The 23,436-nt window shown below is 39.8% G+C and overlaps 1 protein-coding gene across 1 annotated transcript in view; it reads right to left on the bottom strand.

The window, feature by feature from the left end:
- LOC121930143 (cadherin-7) overlaps positions 1–23,436 on the bottom strand; it is a 134,205-nt gene that overhangs the window by 46,865 nt on the left and 63,904 nt on the right. Inside the window, exon 3 of the mRNA XM_042466378.1 lies at positions 9,691–9,985. Within this exon, the coding sequence (XP_042322312.1) occupies positions 9,691–9,985 (295 nt within the window). The remainder of the gene's footprint in view (positions 1–9,690; positions 9,986–23,436) is intronic.

Consider the following 23,436-nt stretch of genomic DNA (forward strand, 5'->3'; position numbering starts at 1 on the left):
GAGGCTGGGGAAAACACAAGGAAGATTTAATTCTCCTTAGTGTGACCAATTGGTGGACTGGGGTTGGCTTAAACTACCTCCAGGCTAGCATGATTAAGGACTCTAATCGAAGCAAAGCGCCATGGGAAAGGCTTGACACTGTGCGAGTGGAAATGGGGACATTTGAGGACACTTTGATGCGGTAAAATGCATTTTTTCTTGGACTTGGTGGCCCCAAGTGGCCCCTTTCCATGCCCATAATGGGGAAAAAGTGGGTTGCAATAAGGTTCTAAGAATGATCTGAGCCACTATTGTTGGAAAACAGAGGCTTTGGATCCTACAGATCCAAAGTTGTCTGTCTACTCTGAGCTCTATTTTGGAAGCTAGTGCTGGAATAAGCATTGTTGTTTATCCTGCCAGAGTTGCAAACATTTCTATCAGATAGTTCATAAAAGATGGGGAGTTTTTTAAAGCTTTCAAGTTCATTCTGACTAAAAAATTCTTTTGCTATTCTCAATGCCTAATAATAAAGCCTTGTCGGACATAATTTTAAACAAAATAGGAGGTAGTCATTGTTTCTCTTTAATTTCATGAATGCTGTAGATGTTTAATTAGAAACTGTGTCATATAATAAACTATGAATCAATGTGAGTATGTAAGATAAATGCCACACTGCATGTTCATGCTACTAAATCCTTAATCCAATATTAATGCAGAATTAAATATTACTCCCACTGGTAACCCCTAGGGCGTAAATATAGCATCCAAAAACCATGAAACTGATTTAATTTGCGTGTTAGCTAGACCCATGCACCAATATCCCACTTTAAGCCTGGTTGTATACACTTTTGGCAGGTTTCTGTAACGTTTTGGTATACCACCTGAACTAGAGCACCCACTGTGACCTGTGCCCTGGCTTGAGTCCGGGTTATCTGAAGGACCATATATCCCATTATCCCACTAGAGTATTGAAATTGCCCAGAGAAGCCCTTTCTCTATCCCACTACCCTTCAGGCTCATTCAATGGGACAAGGGAAAAGGTCTTCTTGGTGGCTGTTCCCCGGCTCTAGAAACACCCTCCCTAGAGAGACCAGGATGGTCCCATCTTTGTTCTCCTTTTGGCAACAGATAAAAACTTCCTTTGTGTCATCAGCATTTTTAAACTGATCAGAACTGGGCTTTTTAAGTACTGTGCAAGTCAGATCATGGTTTCAATACATTTTAATTTTAATCCTAATTGTTTTAGTTTTTAAAAATTCATGTTTTAAAAAATATACTTTTTTAATGCTTCTGTATGCTTTTAAATTTTACTCTTCCAAATTTGCTATTAGCCCCCTTGAGATCCTAGATTAGGAGAAAGGAATGATATAAGTAAATAAAATGCTAATACTAAAATAATAGTATACATCACAGAAATAAAATGTTATCATGCAGGCAGAGCAACTCTCACACACAGATCAGTGGCTAGTGAAGGCTGGAATTAGAGAAGTTACCTGCTGGCCAGAAGGAAGTCAAACCTACCAAAGCAGCCACAACCGCATTCACAGAGAGCTTTGTGACATTCCTACAAGCACTGGTCACCTCAATAAAGTAGGGTTAAGGCAGGGGGTTTACCTATCCTGGATTTTTCCCTCCTAGGAGTTTGTCACTTTGCTTGCCCATGTCTGAGTCAAATATGCACTCCAAACTGTCACCATTATAGCCAGTGTTGGCTTTCATGTCAATGGGGAAGCCTATGCATGGCAAGTGGATTCAAAGGATCTACCCATGGTGTTGAACCCTATCCTCCAAACATCTACAAGACCAATGAATCCTATCCTTCAACTCAGTGAAGATTCACCACTCTGCTAACATGGAAGCCACTAGCTGCAAAGATCATACCTTAGCTACAAAAATAAAAGATTTTTGGATAGAGGTTAAGAACCTAAATATAATAATAGGTATAGAGATACAATTAAGCAAAGAAACAGAAAACTGCTTAACTCTCAATTTAGGGAATTAAGATTGAACGGTAATCTAGATATGTAAAAACAATTTCTAAAAGCTGCTCATGCAGTGATTGCTTATGGATGGAAAAACAAATCAAATTGGAATAAGTCTTATTTGATTAAATATAAAAGAATATATTATTTGACTTCCTTAGGGAAAGAAGACTTAAATATATTGGGAAGACAATAAAGAATCATGGAAGAGAATGGAAATTGTGATTAAGAACATGGAAGGTAAAATGGGGTATGAAGAACTAAAAATGTAATTAATGATATTTTCAACATCTCTGAAAATGATTGTTAACTTGATTGGAATGTATTTCCCTCAATCTGTTTTTTGGGAGGGGGAGGGGGAGAAAAGTTATAATGAAATATGGATTGTACAAATTGTATTATGTATGGTGTACATATTTTTTTTTAATTTTAAAAAAATGTATTAAAGGTTTTCCCCTTCAGGTGTACTATAGAGAATTATCCTTACTTATTTATATCTAATTCTAATCAATTTTTTTTAAAAAAAAGCAGTTATTTGTTGTGCTGTGTTAGAAACTATACTCCTGTTAAAATATATTTCTAAATTGTATTGAAATGTTCAGATGTGTCAATGGTTAAACTAAGTTTAAATGGTTCCTGTTGAGGCCAGAAAAGTCTAGGCCTGGAAGAGCAAGTCTTCCAAGGACATGTGTGAGAGATAATATAAACAATGTGTTATTTGTTATGCTCTGGGTACTGTAGTTGGTGAATTCATGGGAAAGGGGTTGTGTCCACTTGGTGGGAAGGTGGTTGACTTTTGAGAGAACAAAGACTGATGTCACATTCAAGCTTTCGCATGGACTCTGAAAGAGTATAGATGTCTAGTCAGCCTGCTGTAAAGTGTAATAGACAACAAAGTATAAACCCTCATTTGAGTGAAATCTGTGTGGAAGTTACTTTGATATTGAGTAGCTGAGAAGACTGCATCTGTTCCAGTGGTACCAGTTTCCGAAACCACGGCAGAACGAGACCTCACCCATCCCAAAGATCTCTTTTCTTAACAACTCCTGTCCACGATTACTGGAATAGTGATCATGTAGTAATAACTGAGAGCAGCATGGTGTAATAGTCTGAGCATTGGACTCTGGAGATAGGGTTCATTTCCACACTGGGCCATGGAAACCCTCTGGTGACCTTGGGTGAGTCACACATCTTAGCACCATAGAAACTGTGATAGATTTGCCTTAGATTACCATAAGTCAGAAATTTTATTTATTTATTTATTTATTTAGGTATTTATTATCCGCCCTTCATCCCTAATGGCCTCAGGGCAGCTTACAATTATTTTTTTTTATCAGACAGCTCTCTGCCCTCAGGCTTACAATCTAAAAGAAAACAAAACACAAACAAAAGGGGGGAATGGTGGAGGGAAAGGGGATGAGGTCCCAGTGGTTCTTCTCTCCCTCTGAGGCCTGAACCAAGGCAGATGGATTGGAGGGGGCTCTTCCTTCTTCCAGGCTAGACTGATGGAGCTGGACCCTGCATGGGGAACTCCCTCTCAGTTTGGCGGATGGCATTTATGGAGGGTGGAGATCTTTTCTTCTCAGGCCGGTGGATGGCTTATGGAGGCAGGTCTCTTCCTCTTAGGCTGGCGGATGGCAATTATGAGGCGGAGTCTCCTTGCTCTCAGGCTGCCCCTGATGAAGCTGGACCTGCCTGTGGAATCCCTCTTCAGCGGCAGATGGCAGTTATGGAGGGCGGAGTCTCTTGCTCTCAGGCTGGCCCTGATGAAGCGGACCTGCCTGGTGAACCCTCTCAGGCCGGCAGATGGCAGTTATGGAGGCGGAGTCTCTTGCTCTCAGCTGGCCCTGATGAAGCTGGACCTGCCTGGTGAACTCCCTCTAGCGGCAGATGGCAGTTAGGAGGGCGGAGTCTCCTTCCTCTCAGGCCGGCGGCTAGCAGTATGGAGGGCCGAGTCTCTTCCTCTCCCCAGGCCGGTGACTGTGAAAGCCTAGAACAACAAAGTACAATGGTCCCACCCACATGGATATCAAAGTCCCTGGATGCTCAAGTCACATTATACAATGGTGTAGTAAAAAAGTGTCACTTATTAAAATGCAAAATAAAGTTTTGCTTTTTGGAGTTTATTTTATTTTTGAATATTTTCAAACATGAGTGGTTAAATCCGTGGATAAATAATCCATGGATCTGGTGAGATGATTGCAATAGGTAACTGGCCTAAATACCCTGAATACAGAGATCCCATCTGATCTTGGAAGCTAGCAGGGTCAGTACTTGGATAGGAGATTGTCACGGAATACCAGGTGCTGTAGGATAATTAGAAGAAGGCAATGACAAACCACCTCTCAGTATTCTTTGCCAAAAAAACAAACACCCCCCCCCCAACAATTTTCTATGTGGTCACCATAAGTTGAAGGCACGTGCAAACACAGCAAATCTTGTTGCCTGGATAATCAGGCTTTCTGATACCTAGTTTGCGTATGGTTAATTCTGTCTAAATACAGTGGCCCGTTATATACGCTGGGATTGGTTCCAGGTTTAAGTCCCATTTAATACAATGGTGTTAAAAGGACATCCCTGATATAAAATGACAAATCAAGGTTTTCTTTTTGGAATTTATATAATTTAAAAATATTTTCAAGCCTTCCATTATTGAATCGTCGGATAAGGAATCCATGGATATGGAGGGTCAACTTTACTACTCCAGTATGTGAAAAAATCTTTGATATCTCTGCTCTGTTGCAGCTAAACTGTGCAGTCATAACGGCCATGTGAGAGACATGTGGATGATAACCAAAACTTCAGAACACTCACCTGGTTACAAACAACCTAGATATACTGGAGCGGTTTAGAAAGACCTAATAGATAAAAACTTTGATGCTGCTATATGTAAACATATACAAGTTGGTCTTAGCAAACTGGGTTTCTTTGTGAGAGATGATGTGGGGAGAAATATCCTAAAGACCACACAAAAAAAACAAACAAGCAAAGAAAGGTTGTCTTCAAACTGATAATCTGATTGATATATGTATATTAGGACAGAGATATCTGAAGTTCTTTTCATCCTGAAGAGAATTCAGTGTCAAACTATGTTGAAGCAGTGGAATAAATTAAAAATGCATCAAATCAAGCCCTGTTCTCTTTTCTTTTCTTTTCTTTTTTTTTTTTTGCCTTGAAGGACAACCTCCTTGAAGATAGAGGGCTATCTCTCAGTGCAATTTTTGCTTAAGTGCACTTTTGCTTAAGTAAAATTATCAAGTAGATGCAATATGTGGTTCACAGATGTAGGATGATTTCCCAGTCGGCATATACATTGACATGTAACAACCTGAAAGTGTCCACGAGGATATTATTGTGGCCTCATTTCTGAGTTGAGAATCTCCAAAACTCTTAGCTGATAGGGGGAAAAAAACAAGCAGGTGGATGACTTATGTGTGGGAACGGGATATATCAATGGATGTTGGACTACACAGAAGGGTTAGACTACAAAAAAAAACAAAAACCCCAACTTCTCTCAGGGTTGAAAAAATGCCTGCCACCCCCCTTTACAACAGCAATTGTATCTTTTTAGACTCTCCAATAAAGCAAGCCAATAGTTCCTTGCAGTAGTGGGCCCTCTCCATACGCGGGGATCCATTCGGATCTTCCATGTCGTGGGGAATGCGTAAGCTCAAACCCCATTGGTTGCAATGGGGGAGTGCTTCCGTGTTTGATGTGGTGCATGGGCCATTCATTGCCCGGCGGTTACCCTTCTGTGTTAAAGTCATGTATGACGTGCCGCGTTTATGGCATGGGCGCTGTATTTGTTCCCCTGAATGGGTGCAGCTCTATTTCCACCAGAATTAAAACAGCCAGTCCAGGATGGTGGTAACAGATGTTCCCAGTTATTATCCTAATAATCCACCACTATTCTAGCCACTGCTAGACTTTTCTGTTGTCCCTATCCCATGAGCCCAGAACATGTGTAAATACATTGCGCCCGTGCCATACGCAGATACACTATATGCGGCTTCCAGCTTACACGGAAGCCGCATAGCAATCAAAGTAATGGCACAGGTGCTCATGGTGCGTGGGCTGCCTCAAGCCACAAGCATGCACACCATTGTTTTTAATGGGGTGTGAGCATACACAGATTTTCCCTTACCCAGGGGGATCTGGAACAGTATCCCCCACGTAAGGAGAGGGCCCACTGTACACTAGAGGGACTTTTTGCTGCACCAACAGTATGGAGATGGAAAGATGGGACAAAGATTGTTAAGGGACAAGTTTGTTCAAATATAGTTCTTTGTTTTATATAACTCCAGTTTAATTCTTTGTCACTAACAAACATCAGTTAAGACAGTTATTGCTTCCCTGAAGCAGAGGTAGCCTGGTTATGATGGACAAAGGCTAGGGAGACACAGATGGACACAAACATAAACTGATCTTGGCTGGGAGAACTGAGCATCCTAGATCATGGATTGAATTGAATGACCCTGCAGATATTGTTGAACTATATAGTTCAACAATATCTGCAGATAGCTATTAGCAAAACTGCTGGAAGTTGAAATCCAACAACATCAAGAGGGTCACACAATTTCCACTCTGTTTTAGAAGATGTGGTGGTGATTTTCATTACCTTTATAGCAGGAAAAACTGTGGAGAAACATTAACAAATTAAATACAGCTTTTGCAACAACAAAAAGGAGAAGGAGGGGGAGGGGGAGGGTGAGGGTTATCATTTTATGGTCCTCAAAACATTTATTCCAAAAAAGGGTTTGTGTTATGTTCTTTTTGTTTGGGGGATTGGTTTGTTTTTTGTTTGTGCTTTTTTAACAATATGCTTTACAATATGTTTGTGACTGAGTCACACACACAAAAAAAAACCCACAAGTGAAAAAAGGAAAAAATAATAGAAGTCTGAATGATAAGATCAGTACTCTTCAGTGGGTAGGATGAAAAAGGGAGAACTTTCCAATGCTGTCCCCTGCTGAACTCTGTGAATATAAATACTCTGAAAAATCTTAGAGATTTAAGAACAATATATAGTTAATACAAAGGCAACTGCAAGTATGGAGCTTCTGTCAAATTTTCCTAACCCTAGGAGAAGCCGCTAGAGAGAGAACTCTCAGTGTTTGGGTTTTTCTTTGTTCAAATATACAGATTTCTTGAAGTTGTAGGATTATTTTTTTCTTAAAAGGATTGAATTATCTGTATATCCCCTTCTTCCAGAGTACAGCTGGAAGCAACTTTAAGAATAATCTCTCTACTTCATCTTGACCTCATGATATATTTTGTTTTTTGTTTTTTTCCAGGAACACTCATCTCCATCTTTCCTTCAAAGGTTGCTCTCCCTTTTTCCCTCCTGCCTTGACATTGTATTAAAGGACTGTGGAAAAGAGCCAGCTAGCAACTCAGCCATCATATTTATGCTTACATTTTAGTAAAATCATATTGCAGTAAAAATGATTTACTATCCTTCCCTTTGCCCCTGACTCATGTTTCAAACCACTCTCCTTTTATGTTGCTACAGGGACAAACCATTTCAAGTACAGTGCTAAGTAATTGGAGACTGTTTGTTTGTTTCTTCTGGTCTAGGTTTTTTTAATATGCTCACTCTGCAATCTGGAAGGACATACTGTACTTACGAACCTGTTTACATGAACACAAGACCATCAAAGATGAAAACAAAATGCATCCCTACACAGTGGTACAATTTATATATGGGAATTTCTGGGAGTAATAATTCAGGATAAAATATGAGGCTTACTGAATCATGAAAAACAACAGAATAACATAAAAAAATTGTTCACAGATGCCACTTATTTCATGTCAGCTTTGGGTAGAACAAACTTGTCACTAACACTACAACCTTACTTGCATCTGCACAGATGTAAGGCTCACTTGGTACAACTGAACTTACATCCAGGTAAGGATGTACCAGGTAGCAGCCCCAAACTGTATTATATTAAGCGAGTCAATGGCTATAGAGTTGATGAAATAAAGCAGTCAATTTCTATACCAGGGAATCCTGGGTGACATCAGTGGGATTATCCTAGCATGAATAATAATAATCTGGATTGTAGGCTATGTTACAGAATCACTTTTTTCCAAATAAAACAATGGACATGTGAATATTTATTACCCAACATCAATTTTTATCATGTAATTCCATCTAAAGGCCCTTCACAACTCTTTTAAGGCTTCTTCAAAATTGCTTCAATGAAAAGTTACAGACACTGGCAACTCCACAGCAGATTGGGGAATCTGTGCTCAAAAATATAAGGTACAAAGAGAAAGAACTGATAGTCCTTATGAAAAATATGGCTTTAAGAAGTCCACTTGTCTGAAGTCATCTACTGCTGCCACCTCTACTTCATTACACCTAGCTCCAGCACAGTAAAACTCCCCAAATTATTAATGGAAGGGGAGTGGAGAATTGAGCCCACTGACTTTTCATGTGAGCATCTGCAAGACTACCAGCAAAGTGTCTTGTTTTACCCCTCACAATCAAACTATTAATGCACATATTTCTTGCAAGCACACCTCCCACATAGTGCCTCTAATGCCTCCTCCTTCCTGCATGCCTAAATTTAAAACAAAGGCAGTACAAAAATAAAAGTAACAAAGGATTTACAAATGAGGTTCCTGTGAAGGAAGGCACTCATATGTAGGTGAGGCTATGGTAAGAGCACAGGGAAGGAGTGATGTGGGCATTAAAAACAAAACAAATAACGCTTGTTGTTACTTTTTGTTATGCTTCCTGAATTTGTATTCCAAATAATCTTAGTTTTAAAAGAAGGAAGGACTCATTGACATGTCTGACATGATGTTTATGTGTAATTTTCAGATTTTAGATATAATGTGTCCTATCTGTGAGTTCTCCCACCTTTCTAAAGTTAGGTTTTGCTGTGAAAGAGCAAGGAATAACATGGCAGCATTGGCAGCAAGAATAGTGTCAAGTAAGATAGACTGGTTCCATATCTAAAGGGGAACCAAGCTCCCATTTCTTCCATGGGTTTCCCTTATGTCTTTTCAGAACACAATATCCAGGTGGATGGGGCAATTCTATATCACAGTTTCTCACAATGTTCAATAGTGATGAAACATCATGTGCAGTATGATAAATTTAAATGGAATCCATACTTAAAGGGAACCAAAAAGGCAAGACAGTTTTTGGGCCTTGGTAATCCCAAGCATGCCAGGTGCTAAAGCAAGTCCTGATTCAAAACAAGCCATGAAAATTTTAAGTGGGGTGAATCTGGATTTTGAACAGGAAGCATTTTCACAACACAAAGTTATGCACTGATCCATAAACCAATATCATTACCAAGAATGGTCTAAACCTGTACCACTACCCAACAAAGCATAAAAATCAGCTATCAAAACATACAGAAATTGTGGACTTTAAGAAAATGTGATCTGGAAAAAGTGGGAAAATATTTAATTTAATTTCTTCTAAATTCAAGCATTCTAAATTGAGCGTTCAAGAGAAAATAGGTACATATTATATTATTTTCTATTTCAAAAATATTTTAATAAACCTGGACCATTTTGAAATATCAGTCTAGGAACTTGGATGTGATACACAATTTCACTTGTCTAAAGATTTAAAACAGGCTTTTTATTTCTTTTCTTTTTTAAAAAGTTGGTTTTTCATTTAGTAGTTTGGTATAACAAATGAGAAAACAAGAGAAACACACACCTCAAAACAAACAAAAATAATTGATTTTGAACCATATGTACTTACCCACAGGAGACATTTCTGGTACTCCAGCTGTGTAAGGACCATCTAGAAATTTAGGCTCATTGTCATTGATGTCCTGAATCTTAATGACGAATTCTGACTCAGGCTCCACCGGTTTATTTGTCAGTCTATCCAGTGCTTGTGCTCGGAGCGTGTAGTAGGCCTGCTCTTCCCGATCAAGCCTCTTTGTAGCATGAATATCCCCTGTGTTCTCATCAATAATGAAAATAGAACTTGCCCCTTCTCCTGACAAGATGTATTTGATGGAGCCATCTCCTTTATCAACATCAGAATGAAGCTGGTGAAAAATTGATGAGAGATGAGATTAACTTACAGGAAAGTCGGCGATATGAATACATGTTAAAAAATAATAATTCACGTGTCAGGCAGTACGATGTGAAATTTTATTGTTCTTTGAGAGATAGACCTAATGTTGATTATGCACAGCATGTAGCAAGTGATGGGAAGCTGTCAACCAGCTCCCGTGAGTCTACCAGTTCCATCTCATTCCATAAACAATCTTGTTTTCAAAAGCATTTCAACTTAAAGGGAAGCTTCTCTTGCTGCAGCTTTCTCTGAGATCAGCAGCTGATCTTAGAAGGTTGACAATCTAACTGTATCTACCCTAGAGTAATCCTGCTGGGTTCAGCAGAAGTCATCTGAAGTTAGTGGTCTGGCCTGTAATTTAAGATTTTGGAATATTAAGAGAAAAATATTTAAAATATTAAAATCCATGTTAGTGTCACACCTTTCTTAAACCCTACATTGAAGGTCACAAAGTATTTCCAAAGTCATGAAAAAAATCATAACATAACTGATTAGTGTGAATATCCAGACATACATTTTTAATACCGTTTATACTGTATAGATTATCACATTAATCTATTAGCTCAGATTCACCAGATTTCATTCGGATCTCTTTCTACTCCAGAGAATCCCCTGGAACATGGATTGGGCCTGTGCATCTGTGTGGGAACAGGGTGAGAATGTTTCTTTTCCTCCATGCAAACACCATCTGAGACATTCTGTAGGAACAGCATCTATGTATTTTTTACTCTATTACAAAATAGTTTAAGTACAAAAAGAGAATATTAATTGTAGAATATGCGATAATTTTATACACAAATAAATTCTGCCTCATTGGAAAATGATTTTAAAAAACCTGAAAGTTTTCATCTAAATTAATGGTTATATCGGTCCAAGACAGACGGGCGGAGAAATGCCGCCCCTGTGTGCTGTGCAGCATTACCATAACAACCAAATGGCACGGTACCACAGTGCAGTAAAAGAGGAGCCGCCAAAAGCGAGATGCCACCCCTTTCTGCCCCAGATTGCATGCCCCAGCATTGATCCGGCCTCTGCAGAGCACAAAAAGGAGCTGTTTTTTCTGGCTCCTTTTTGTGCCTCTGAAGAGGTCTCATAGCTGATGTTGGGTGCCTTGATCATGCTCCTGTGGTGCGGCACCATTTGAGTGCTGCGCCAAAGGGACGTCATCATTGCGTGCATCATCTGAATGGGCATGCACAAAGATGGCACCCGGGCAGCGCAGGGAGGGTTGTAAGCGTGGGGACGCTCAAACCTTACCCTGCCCACAGACCAGTGCTTTTCGTCCATTTTTACCAGACCAAAGTACCTATGAAATATCCTGATGAAAGGGTAACATTTTTATGGTCATATATGGTGTGACACAATTAAATGTATGATGCTTTAGAATTACATAATGGAATAAAATGAATCTTAAGCACCAAGATCTTGCTATGTTTGTGTTTTTCCCTATGAGGAATGCTTACACTAAATACACTAAATAGCCTAAAAGGGTACCAAAGAGCTTGCTCGTTGACCATATAAATATATTCAAATTCCAATACTTAAGAAAGCTTCAGTTGAATGTTAATTTTAACTCAGGCCCAGTACACACAGGCAGCGAAATGCTGCCCGTATTTGCTGTGCAGCTGTGCTGCAGGATCCACATGGCTGCACAGATGTGCACTCAAAAAGGAGCCGCTCTAGCCGGCTCCTTTGTTGAGCTGTCATAAGGGCTGCAACGCAGCCCTATGACACTGCTTCTGCTGACAGGCATCCATATGCGGCACCACGACTGTGCAACTGTGGTGCCTGCTGTGTGGATGGACACACGCACCTGTGACATTACTAGGGCTGGGCACATCTGGACGCACAGCCCTATCGAACCCTAATATTGCTGCAACGTGCCCGTCTGTACTGGGCCTATGTCTGTGTAGTTTAATCAGCAACACAATTTGGGCACGTAGGTGACCAAAAGCTGATAAAAATGACCCCAGGAAGAATACAGCTTTATCTGACAAGTGGCAAGGACCATCAGTCCCTCAGTCTAAGAGATAGCGGTGAGTAATGACATCTGTTTCAGTAGGCTCTCAGACAAGCTCTATCCTGTGTTTGACTGGATTTGCTCAGAGTTTCATGCTAATGTCACTCTAGTCACCTTCTCACTTGTTTCATGGCCACCAGTTCCGTGAAAAAGCAGGAGGCTGGTTTGGCTCCAGTTCGTGAGAGAGGATACTCAGGCAAGATCTTGTTTACAACCCAGACCTATTCCAGATGTGGTCAAGAATCACCTGCCAAAGCATCAAGAAATTTCCCAAGAACCATCATGAATCCATATAGGCCCAGACCACTTCAAAAGGGCAGCCTTTTCCCCTCCTGGCCTGTTTCCCTCCAAAGGGACGCTGCAGCCACCATCCCGCTGGAGTAAAAAGAACCCGGAAAAAATGGGTTCTTTTCAGATGCCAGGCGGACATCATGAGAGCGTCAATAGCACACTCATGACATAACAGACATGCAGATACGTGCGGACACTGCGCGTCCCTTACGTCAAGATGGTGGTTCCCATGTGGATGGGTTGCTGCCACCACCATTACATACTAGGGTTCCGGACCATGCAGTTGCTGTGCATTCTGGAACCCTAGTATTGCCGCCGCCACACCCCTTTCGGTCCATCTGTCTTGGGCCATAGATTCATAAACCTCTAGAGGCAGACCATTTTAATGGGTCCTCATCCCTGCAGAGATTCTAAGTCACAGAAAGTCTAAACCCCAACAGGTGGTGATATGTATATGACAACAGAATTATAGAGAGTCCCTCCCCTCCCAAAGTACATTCATGTATCAGGAGGATTAACATCACATTCACATGCCTATCTCTCATTCACATGCCTATCTCCTGGACTAAATCTATGGGTTAATTCCATCTATGTAGACCTACTGAATCAGCTCAAATTCGGTAGATTAACACATATGTTAATTCTAATAAAACTGACACTAACAATTGGATTTATCGCTACAGTCTACAGCTCTATTTAAGAAGAGAGATCTACATATCGTTCTATAGCACTGTCTGTGCAAGAATGTAATAAATCTTGAAGGACCTGTTTTATTTACAGAATCAAAAACAAAGTAAGCTAGAAACTGGATTTAAAATGTTTGTTTTATATTTTAAAAATCCTATGTTTAAATATGCATTGATTGAGGTATAAACACTTTCTCACTTAAATCATTACATTTTTTCCTGCACACTTCTAATAGTGATTAGTGCAGGGTACCTGAGTGACAGGCTGCTACCTAGAGAACTAAATATATGATTACAATTTACTTTGTTGCTCCAAGAAGTAGCTTATCTAACAAGACATTACTATTGTACTCACTGGGTTTATTTTAAAAGAAGAAGAAGAACCACCACCACCAGCAGCAGCAGCAACTTTGATCCAATTGGGGGGGAAAACTTTATTACTATAGGTTGGCTCATTATAGCATTTGTGATGTTTCCAGTGCTAGCAAAAACACTTTGAAGAGTTTTTTGTGAACACTGTTACAACTATTTTAGTACCAACATGGGGGGATATGAAAAAATACATGACAGGGGGACAATACATAACCAAAATATGTTGAAAGGAGTCAGATATGCATTCCCTCAGCAATGTTCACATTAGTCATACTTCAGCTTTCTGGAGGATGATAAAAATGGACTGGAAGAGGGAGATACATACAAATTTCTACTACAAAGGAATCCAAGTAAGCTTTTGGACAGGCAGGCTCTGACTGAAAGCAGCTTGAAACATGAAATATTGAAGATGTCAGTTTTAAAAAGGGAAGCTGGAATGATTTGGCCTATTCAAGCCCCTAAAAACGTACAATATTCTATAAATATTTAGTTGAGTTAGAGGAATGAAAACATACTCATACTCTTTCCCCCCATAGCAACAAAATATGAATTTGCAGGACAAGTAGCCAGCAAAAATCCTGAAACTTTTAGCACAATATATAGTACAAAAGGGAAAAGAAAGGAAAGAGAAGGTTCAATTAAATGCCAAGCATCACAAGGCTCCTAAAGTATGAATGCAGAGCACATGCTGCTACACTTGATCTTTCTAAGGCTAAACATGAGTTCTGAAGCCTATTAGTTAAGCAGTAAGATAGAGCCTCCTACAGACAAGGTAATGGTTTTCACAAAGATGCAGTACATGTGCTAACTTTGGTTTGGACTGTGATTTCACAGTTTAGACAATGACCCACTTCTGCCTGTAACTAAACTGGGCCATTCTGCTACAACCTGACACACAACATTGAGCTGAGATTTCAAAGTCCAAAGGTTCAAGGGACTCATTAACTGATGCTAGAAGTCCACAAAAACTATAATTTTGTTTTGTTGTTGTTGCTGTTGTTGTTGTTTTTGTTTTTTTGAATGGCTAGGCCTGCTGGTACTGTAGCTCCCTGGAAGCTGATCTCAAAGACCAGTACCTAAAAAATAGGTGCACAGTGTTTTCAGGGACACTGGTGGATTTCCTAAAGTACTGTTCTGTACAAAAGGAAGCAAAGTACAATAGGCCCTTGCTATATACTGGGTTTGGTTCCAAGACACCACCACCCCATGGATACCAACATCCATGGATGCTCAAGTCACATTATATACAATGGCACAGTAAAATGGTGCCCCTTATATGAAATAGCAAAATCAAAGTTTTGAGGGTATTTTGGTGGGATAATATTTTCAAGCCATGTATGATTCAATCTATGAATGCAGAATCTGTGTATATGGAGGGCCAACTGAGCTACAGTTGACCCTCCAGATTCACGGCTTGAGCCTCACAGTTTTGATTATTTGCGAGGTCAAGGCCAGTCATGCAGGTATTCCTCCTCCCCCTCCCTCCTGGGCTTTTCTTCTCAGGAAAAAAAAAGCCCAGGAGCCAACTCCATTTCTTTCCCGGCCAGCCATGCAGTGGCCCGGCTGGGAAAGGGAGGAGGATCCTCTATCCTCCCGGGATCCTTTGCCTGCCCCATCACTCCCTGGGATGTCCAAGGAGCAATCAATCAGGCAAAGGGAGGAGGAGGAGGATCCATCCCCCCCCAAGTCAATTTGCCTGCCCCATCGCTCCCTGGGCTGTCTAAGGGACGAAGGGGCAACAGGGCAGGCAAAAGGAGAAGGAGGTTCCCCCGCTCCTGGGACTCCTTTCCAGCTAGATCGCTGCCTGAGCAGCCCTGGCAGCAATCCAGCTGGGAAAGAGATTTGAGGGGATGGTGACTCCTCTTCCCTTTCTCTGCCTCTGGGGAAAGATGCAATCTGGCTGGGAAAGGACAGGGAGCCAGTTAAAGGGACTGGAGGGCAGGAAAAAAGAAGCAAGAGTTCCTGCTCCTCTTTACCCACCAACCCCTCCCTGTTATCAGCTTTGGCTGGTACACCAGCTACGCCCTTTCCTGGAACCAGGGCACCTGGAAACAGTGGTACATGCACTGGTAACCTCATGACTCTACTTCTGTAATGCACTCTACATGGCACTACCCTTGTACCTAATCTGGAAACTTCAATTAGTTCAAAACATGGCATCCAGATTAGTCTCCATAACAGCTAGAGGTGACCACATAACACCTATTCTAAAATCCCTCCACTGTCTGCCTATTAGTTTCTGGACACAGTACAAGGTTTTGGTGATGACCTTTAAAGCCCTTCATGACCTGGGTCCAACCTATTTGCAGGATCACCTTCTTCTATATAATCCACCCCGTGCATTTAGGTCCTCTGGGAAAAATCTACTACAACCAAAAAGACCAGACATAGAAAAAGCTTGCAGTCATAGTTGTATCTTCTGTTATGGGGAACTACCCCTCCTTCTTTAATATCATAATTATTATGAACTCCACCTCTATGATCCTAAAGTGAATGCCATAAATTAGAAATGAGAGTCATGTTGGTCATCTTAAGAGTTGCCCAAAGGGGAAAATTTAGTTTTGGATTTAACAAAGGAGGTAAGATGTGATCTGATCATGGAAGATGAGATGATCCCCATTGGAGTAAACATCTTTGTTTACCAGGTCTGGAGAGATAATGCACCCATTCATACCCACAGTTCATGCCCTGGAAGATCATTAAACAAAGATTTTGACCATTCAGCTATAAAGCCTCTGGACTTTGCCCCAGGACACAAAAAATCTATTTAAACCCCAACTTTTCCTTTGTTCAGTGGACTAGCTTGGATTACTGGCAGAAGCTCTGCCAGATTTCACTCTCCTAGACCCCTCTTTTGCTCACCAAACAGATGCAGCCAGGGACAGATTGAGCCCCTACCTCCTTTCCAAGACCCAACAACAAGAGGACCAGCTACCATCAGGTAATCGCCCTGGTGGCGCAGTGGTTAAATACCTGTACTGCAGCCACTCACTCAAAACCATAGGGTTGCGAGTTCAATACCAGCAAAAGGGCTCAAGCTCGACTCAGGCTTGCATCCTTCCAAGGTCGCTAAAATTAGTACCCAGATTGCTGGGGGCAATTAGCTTACAGTTGTAAACCGCTTAGACATTGCTATTTCAGAAATGACACTACAGATATCTCTTAGAGACCTCTCTTTTTCCTTCAAAAGGTACTGCTAAGAGTTTGAGCGTGTTTCTGAAAAAAAGTACAATAAGCTATTTTAGGAAGTTCCTTTTCCCACCTCGAAACCAGAAGAGAACAGTAATCATTTGGCTTTTTTAAAAAGAAACAGACCCCAAACAGTATAAGAGGCTTGCAAACAGCTCACAGGGTATACTTTGCTTACTCCTGCCCTAGCAGAACTGCTTTCAAATGCATATTAATAAAACCCTTATTATATAAATTTCAGGGAAGATCTCAGGGCTGGTATACAAGATATTTACTAAAAGACACTGATAAAAAGGTTACAGAAGAGGTGGCAAAATTCTGTTTTGCAGCAATTAAGACCCACAGGGCTATAGTAACTACTACAACAAGAATTAATAACTGGTGTTAGTAACTAACAGTAAACGTCTTCTCCTGACCCAGCCTATTTTTACAGTGCACCGAATAACGAGAAAGAACAGTACCTATTTCATATGACAGGGCCTGCTTATGTTCTTAACTGATTAACAAGATATAGAGCTAGAAGCTTTTTCTTTTTAACTATATTTATACTGACATTGTAAATTTATTTTTCCTTTTAATTATTTTTTATTGATAATAAAAAAGACAAAGAAAAAAAGGAAAAAAATTCAATATGCTATTGTTGTGTTAAAACTGGTTGTGGGTTTTTTTGTTCTTTGTTGTTGTTTTAAAATTTCTGTATTGCCTGGAGGTCTGTTGACTGTAATAAAGCTTTTGTATTGTATTGTATTGCATATTGTATTTCTTTGTAACCACTATGGGAAATGAGGATTAGATTTACTGCCTAAACTCTATAATGCAGAATTAACACATACAGTGGTTCATTCAAAGAAATAATTTATTCTTCTTACCTAAAAAAGGGGGGGAAATTGACTCAGTGCCTCACATTTACACAACTTACCCACAGACTAACACATGTGACACATAAAAGGCAGAAGAGATATATCTCTCTGTGTGTTTATATTTGTATGTAAAGAGTAAAACTCTCTTGGTGCATACAAGAAAAAAAACCTTTTGCAAATATTTGAACAGGAAAGAGGATGAACAAAACAGAATAGAGGAAATAGCTTCAAACGGCATTTGAAGCTTCTGCTCAACCCCAGGCCACAAACCAGCAATGAAAGTTACTGCAACATCCCTTGCTTGCTACAGAATAAATACAATACTGTGGGCTTGAGATCCACTGTATAATTTATACTCCTCACACCATTCTCCAAAAGCACACCAAATTAGAAATCCAATTGTAAAATATTCCTCAAGATAAGAAGAGGGACATGCCAGACATTATTTCCTCAATTTTTCCTTTCCTCCCCCTTGCACCAATCCTGGGCAATTTCAATGAAACACCAAAAGAAAAAGAAAAAAACATAAATTTTACCCTGCTCTCCCAAGGCCTAGACCACTAAAAAGGCTTCGCACAGGATATCCTTTTCTGTTTTCTTTTGTTCACTTCAGAGAGAAGCTTGTGTCATCCTAAAAAGTACCAGAACCAGACCAAATGGATTCAGTGCAGCTCAGATTTTAGACTTCTTCCAGAATGGGTGAGTATTTGAAGATTCCACATAATCAGAGGTTTCTGCAGATATACAGAAATAAGACTGTAAACTAAAGGAGAAGCAGCAAAAGTGGCAAACATGTTCAGTGGCCTCCAAGAGACACAGATTATTTAATGAATTAAAAAACAAGGGTTGATTTAAGCATAGAATCAACAGCTCACATTATGCCAGGGGAGATGTGGAATGAGTGATCAGTTGTTGTTGCTCTTTAAAAAAAAAATCTCTTTGCTATATTCATAAGTTTCAGGAGCAAAAAAGAAGGTTTCCCAAAATGTGTTTCTCTCCAGACCAAAACTCCCAGAAACCCTAGCCAATACAGTTACTGGCCATGATGGCTGGATATTCTGAGAGATGTAGTCCAAAAATGGTAATATTACATCTCTTGACCAGATACCTCAATCCAGTCTTCTGGGAACAATGCAAAATCCATAATGAAGATATTCCACACTCTCTTCATTCTACCATTCAGTTTTGGGGAGTTTCCCTTGTCCTAAATGTCAAAGGACATTTCAGGAATGTTCTCCTAGCCCCAAATATCAAAGCTTGGCTATGTTAAGATATTGGTCTATGGAAATAAATACTTGCTCATTTATTCCCTTTCCTTCTATGATTTCTTGCAGCCACAGATTTACAAAACAAAACATTAATCTGACCCATCTAATTGATTCATCATGGTTAATGATACGATTCTAACATATACATAACATAAATCTTTGAGGGCAAAGTACCTAGCAAATGCACACACGTCTACAGTTCTTCCACAGTCATTGGTTCAATGCTAATTCACTAGCAATGTACTATTAGGGTGGATCTACACTATCTGATTACTGCAGTTTGACAGTCCATCCAACAGAATACTGCAATTTGTAGTATTGTGAGGGAATAGCAGTCTTTAACAAAGTTTCACATGATTCTGTGGGATGAAGCAAGTATTTCTATACCTCCTATTATTATTATTATTATTATTATTATTATTATTAAGCTTTCTTTATATAGCGCTGTAAATTTACACAGCACTGTACACACAATCTTTTAATTAGACGGTTCCCTGCCCTCAGGCTTACAATCTAAAGTGACTGCACTATTTCTACAGTGTAGATGCAGCCTTAGTTCCAATTAGAGTAGCCCTAGCTCTAGTTGAGGGCTACTAGGTGAATGGAATGGAATGTATTAGTAGAGCCAGAGTGGTGTAGTGGTTTGAGCTTTGGACTATGACTCTAGAGACCAAGGTGCGAATCCCAGTTGGGCCATGTAAACCCACTCGGAAACCTTGAGAAAGTCACACTCCCTCAGCTTCAGAGGATAACAATGGAAACCCCCTCTGAAGAAACTTGTAAAGAAAACCCCATGATAACTTCACTTTAGGGTAGTTGTAACTCTGGAAGACACACAACAGCAACAATAAATCAGTGGGATTCAGATACTTTCCTGATTCCAGATACAGGCAGATAATTTAATATACAGTGCACTGTTCATATGACTTGTTTCAATATTTAAGGGATAAATCAAAGAATGTCACTTCACATTCCAGGCCTTTTGTCTGACCTTCTTTTTTCCCAATGGTTAGTCATATTAAAAATGCTATATCTAGTATATAGAAACCTTTATTCTTAGAGACAAAACACTGTTTAACTTACGTTAGTATGGCTGTTAAGGTGAAGGAACTCTGAAATAACAGCCTATGAATACTTGATGGTAGAAACAAGCCCATACACAGATACTGCATCATTGCCCAGAGGCCACCAGCACAGGTAACACATGTCATTTCTGTACTACTGGTCTCTCAAATTGACACCAATGTGTTGTAAACCAGTGGTTTAGCTTTGTCCTGTCAAACAATAATATTAACAATCAGGAAGCAAACAGTTATATCAACAGCAAAGCCTTCCTCTGACATCTAAATGGCTGATATTCCTATTTTGTTAGCTTTCAAAAACTAGTAGAAAGCTAACACTCCACTTTGAATAACAGATATATTACATCTGTCTTTTAAATTAATTTATAAGTAGAAAAATTTCCCATTTTAGCACAAGTTAAAAGTCCTTCAATTCCACTCACACTTCAGCACTCTCTTTTTTTCTTGCCTGACTTTTTCTTCTGAGCTTTTGTCCCATTCACCTTGGTTCTCATTTGTCCTCCACCAGCTTTGCTTGAAAAGCTCTCTTGTCCCCCTCATCCCAATGCTTCTTTCCTCACTAATTCTTTTTCTCTGTTATTCATCTACACCTCCACCTACATATTCATTCCACCTTTCTTTCTCCCAAATCCTCTTCCTAATCTTGCCATACACCAAGAGTTTGTTTCTCTTGTTCTCTCTATATATCCCTCCCCATGTCTGCTTTGCTATACAGTATTCCAGTTGTCCAGATACAGTTAGCCACATTTGTATTTTAGGCAGAATATATGGTCTTTATGCAAAATATGTGGTGAGCCATAAAGGATTGACCAGCATACACTCATACAAATAATTCCCAACACATACACACACATGTGCTTGCGTGCATGCACGCACTCATGCACACACACACACACAATTTCCTATGCAGAAACTATTTTTTCAAAGTGTTTGTTTTTTAAATAGAAAAATAGCTTTTCTTAGGTTCCTTCTATATGATGCAAAAATGCACAATCACAGCTCAAGATACTTTAGATACCCCACAAACCCTTTTATTTATTATTATTAATAATAAATAATAATAATTTATTTATATTTCCCACCTCTCCCTGCGGATCAAGGCGGGCTTCTTACACCAATACTTTGACTGCAGACCCCCCCCCTTTGCTGCCCCCTTGTTCCTTTCACCCCCCGCTTCTCCTTTTCCTCACAGCATCCTCTTGGACCTTTCCACCACCCTCTTGGGGGGTGTATCACCCACTTTGGGAATCACCATTATATAGCACTAGTAACATCTAGCATTTTAGAAGTGTTTGTTGAGAATCATTTGTCCTACATTAGTTCAGCATAATCATTCCTGTTATATGGACAGGTTGGAGTTTCAACTACAACAGTGGCTTCAATGGTAGGTACCTTCAGCCCACATAACTATGTGTCCTTCAAACACAGACCCTTGTCTGCTCTCTGCCCCATTTCTATACCGTCAAGATGCTGACTGATTCCAGTTTCAAATGTTTCTGTTACCACTGAATGTGTCTGGAGATCAGGAGAGTGTGATCTCTTTTAGAAGTTATCACTGCCAACATTTTGCTTCAAATAAAACTTGCTGCTCTTTAGATTACTCCCCCCCCCCAGTTTGCATTTTTAAAATTAGATTCATCAGTGGGTTGTTTAATCTTAATATATGTATTACTTGTTTGTTCTATTTTTAGATTTTAAACACAATTACAAATAACAGGGGACCTTCATCCCCCAACAATTAGTTGATTTAGTACAATCAATCATCTGTCGTGCAAATATTTCACCGAGAATATTTGTATCAAGTCATGACACTACTCAATGATTCTCCTTTCCAACTGTAAATCAAAAGATATAGTTCCAAAATTCCATTTGATTTATCACAGTCCATGTAATGAAGGCAAATCCATAGTATAGAAAAGAAATGGTGACCACCTTTCATTTTCCTCCATTTCCCTCTTTTGTTGTTATTAGCTGCCCTTGAGTCAACTTTGACTCATGGCAACCCTGTGTCTGAGATGTCTCCAAGATTCCCTGTTTTCAACTGCCATGCTCAGGTCCTGCAGGCTCATGCCCATGGCCTCCTGATCAAGTTTAATTATCTGACATATGGTCTTCATCTCTTTCTACTGCTATCTTCTCCTTGGATAAGATGATATTTCTGATAGGGCAGCCAAATTTTTTTTTTAATCAAATCAACCCATTAGTGAGAGACCTTACAAGGTTTTCCAAAATGCTGCAATTTCTATCTCAGCCAAATAATACTGAGATAGGATTTCTATATAAACTATGTTTTCATCAAATATATAGTTGTGTTAGTCTGTAGAATCAGTATGTAGAGAGATATTGTAGCACCTTTGAGACTAACTGAAATAAAGAAGTTGGCAACATGAGCTTTCAGACTACAGTCTATTCTCAGATGCATACAGTGGAGTGGAAACCAAGGATAGACATATATATGCCATTGGTATGTAAGAATATCAATTCAAATTCAAAATCCTTTGTGTATGGAAATCAAGTAGCAAGTCCAGTTTTACCTATGGTCATTAGTGAACAAATACATTGTGAACTGGCCAATGTATATGGCAATTAAGAGGCAACACCAGTTTGGCAATGGGAACAAGCCTGTAGGTGAACAGAATAGATGAGTGTAGGATGCCCCCCTGCCCAAGGATGGGATCAGATAGTATTAAAATGTGTATAGTGAGTAAGGAAACCATTATCCCTGTTCAATCTATTGTTGAGGGATTGTAGTTTATTGGATGAATTCCAATTCTGCTGTTTATCTTTCCAATATACCTTTGCAGTTCTTTTGTTCAAGGACTGCTGTTCTGAGGTCTGAGATGAAATGCCCAGGGAGATTGAAATGTTTGGCTTGGGGACAGAGTCGGGATGAAGCATCTCCATGATGCATGCCCTGACTCTTCCCCTAGGGTGACATGATGCTGCACAACGCACCGCATGGCATGCAGTGTCACAGAGCTCCTCTAGCGCTGCGTACATATGACAGAGCCGAAGGGATGCTGCCAAGCTGTAGCAACAAGGCTATTGCGCTCTTTTCAGGGCACAAAAAGGAGCCACTTTTTGTGGCTCCTTTTTGAGCCCTGCAAAGGCCAGATCAGGGCCATGCCATGCGCTTGCCACGGTCCCAATCTGGCTGCAACTTCACATGCTCATCCTCTAATGCGATTTATGCCATACTATTATTGATACTGTATTTTTAAATGGTTGTAATTCTATAATTAGTTTAATTACATTTTAATAATCATTTGTTGCATGTTGTTACCTTTATGGGTTTTAACTGGCATTTGTTTTAATTTTCATGAACTCATTTGGGGAAAGGGCAGAACATAATTAAATAAAATAATAAATCTAAATGCTACTCTCAGCTGGAGGTGACTCCAATGAATTAATTGCTGAATGTCAAAACTTAGGTAAGTCCCACTGAGTTACTGGGTCTGCTCAGTTTGGGACTTTGTTGTTGTCAACTATCTTTGAGTCAATTTTAACCAATGTTGACCCTATGAATGAGAGACCCCGCCATCCTCAACCATTCTGCTCAGGTCTTGTAGATTCATGGTTGTGGTTTTTTTGATTGAGTCTATTCATCTGAAATGTGATCCTCCTCTTTTACTATTGAGTTTATAGTCTTTTCTA

Source organism: Sceloporus undulatus, chromosome 4 (assembly GCF_019175285.1).
Source record: "Sceloporus undulatus isolate JIND9_A2432 ecotype Alabama chromosome 4, SceUnd_v1.1, whole genome shotgun sequence".
Classification (NCBI taxonomy): Eukaryota; Metazoa; Chordata; class Lepidosauria; order Squamata; family Phrynosomatidae; genus Sceloporus; species Sceloporus undulatus.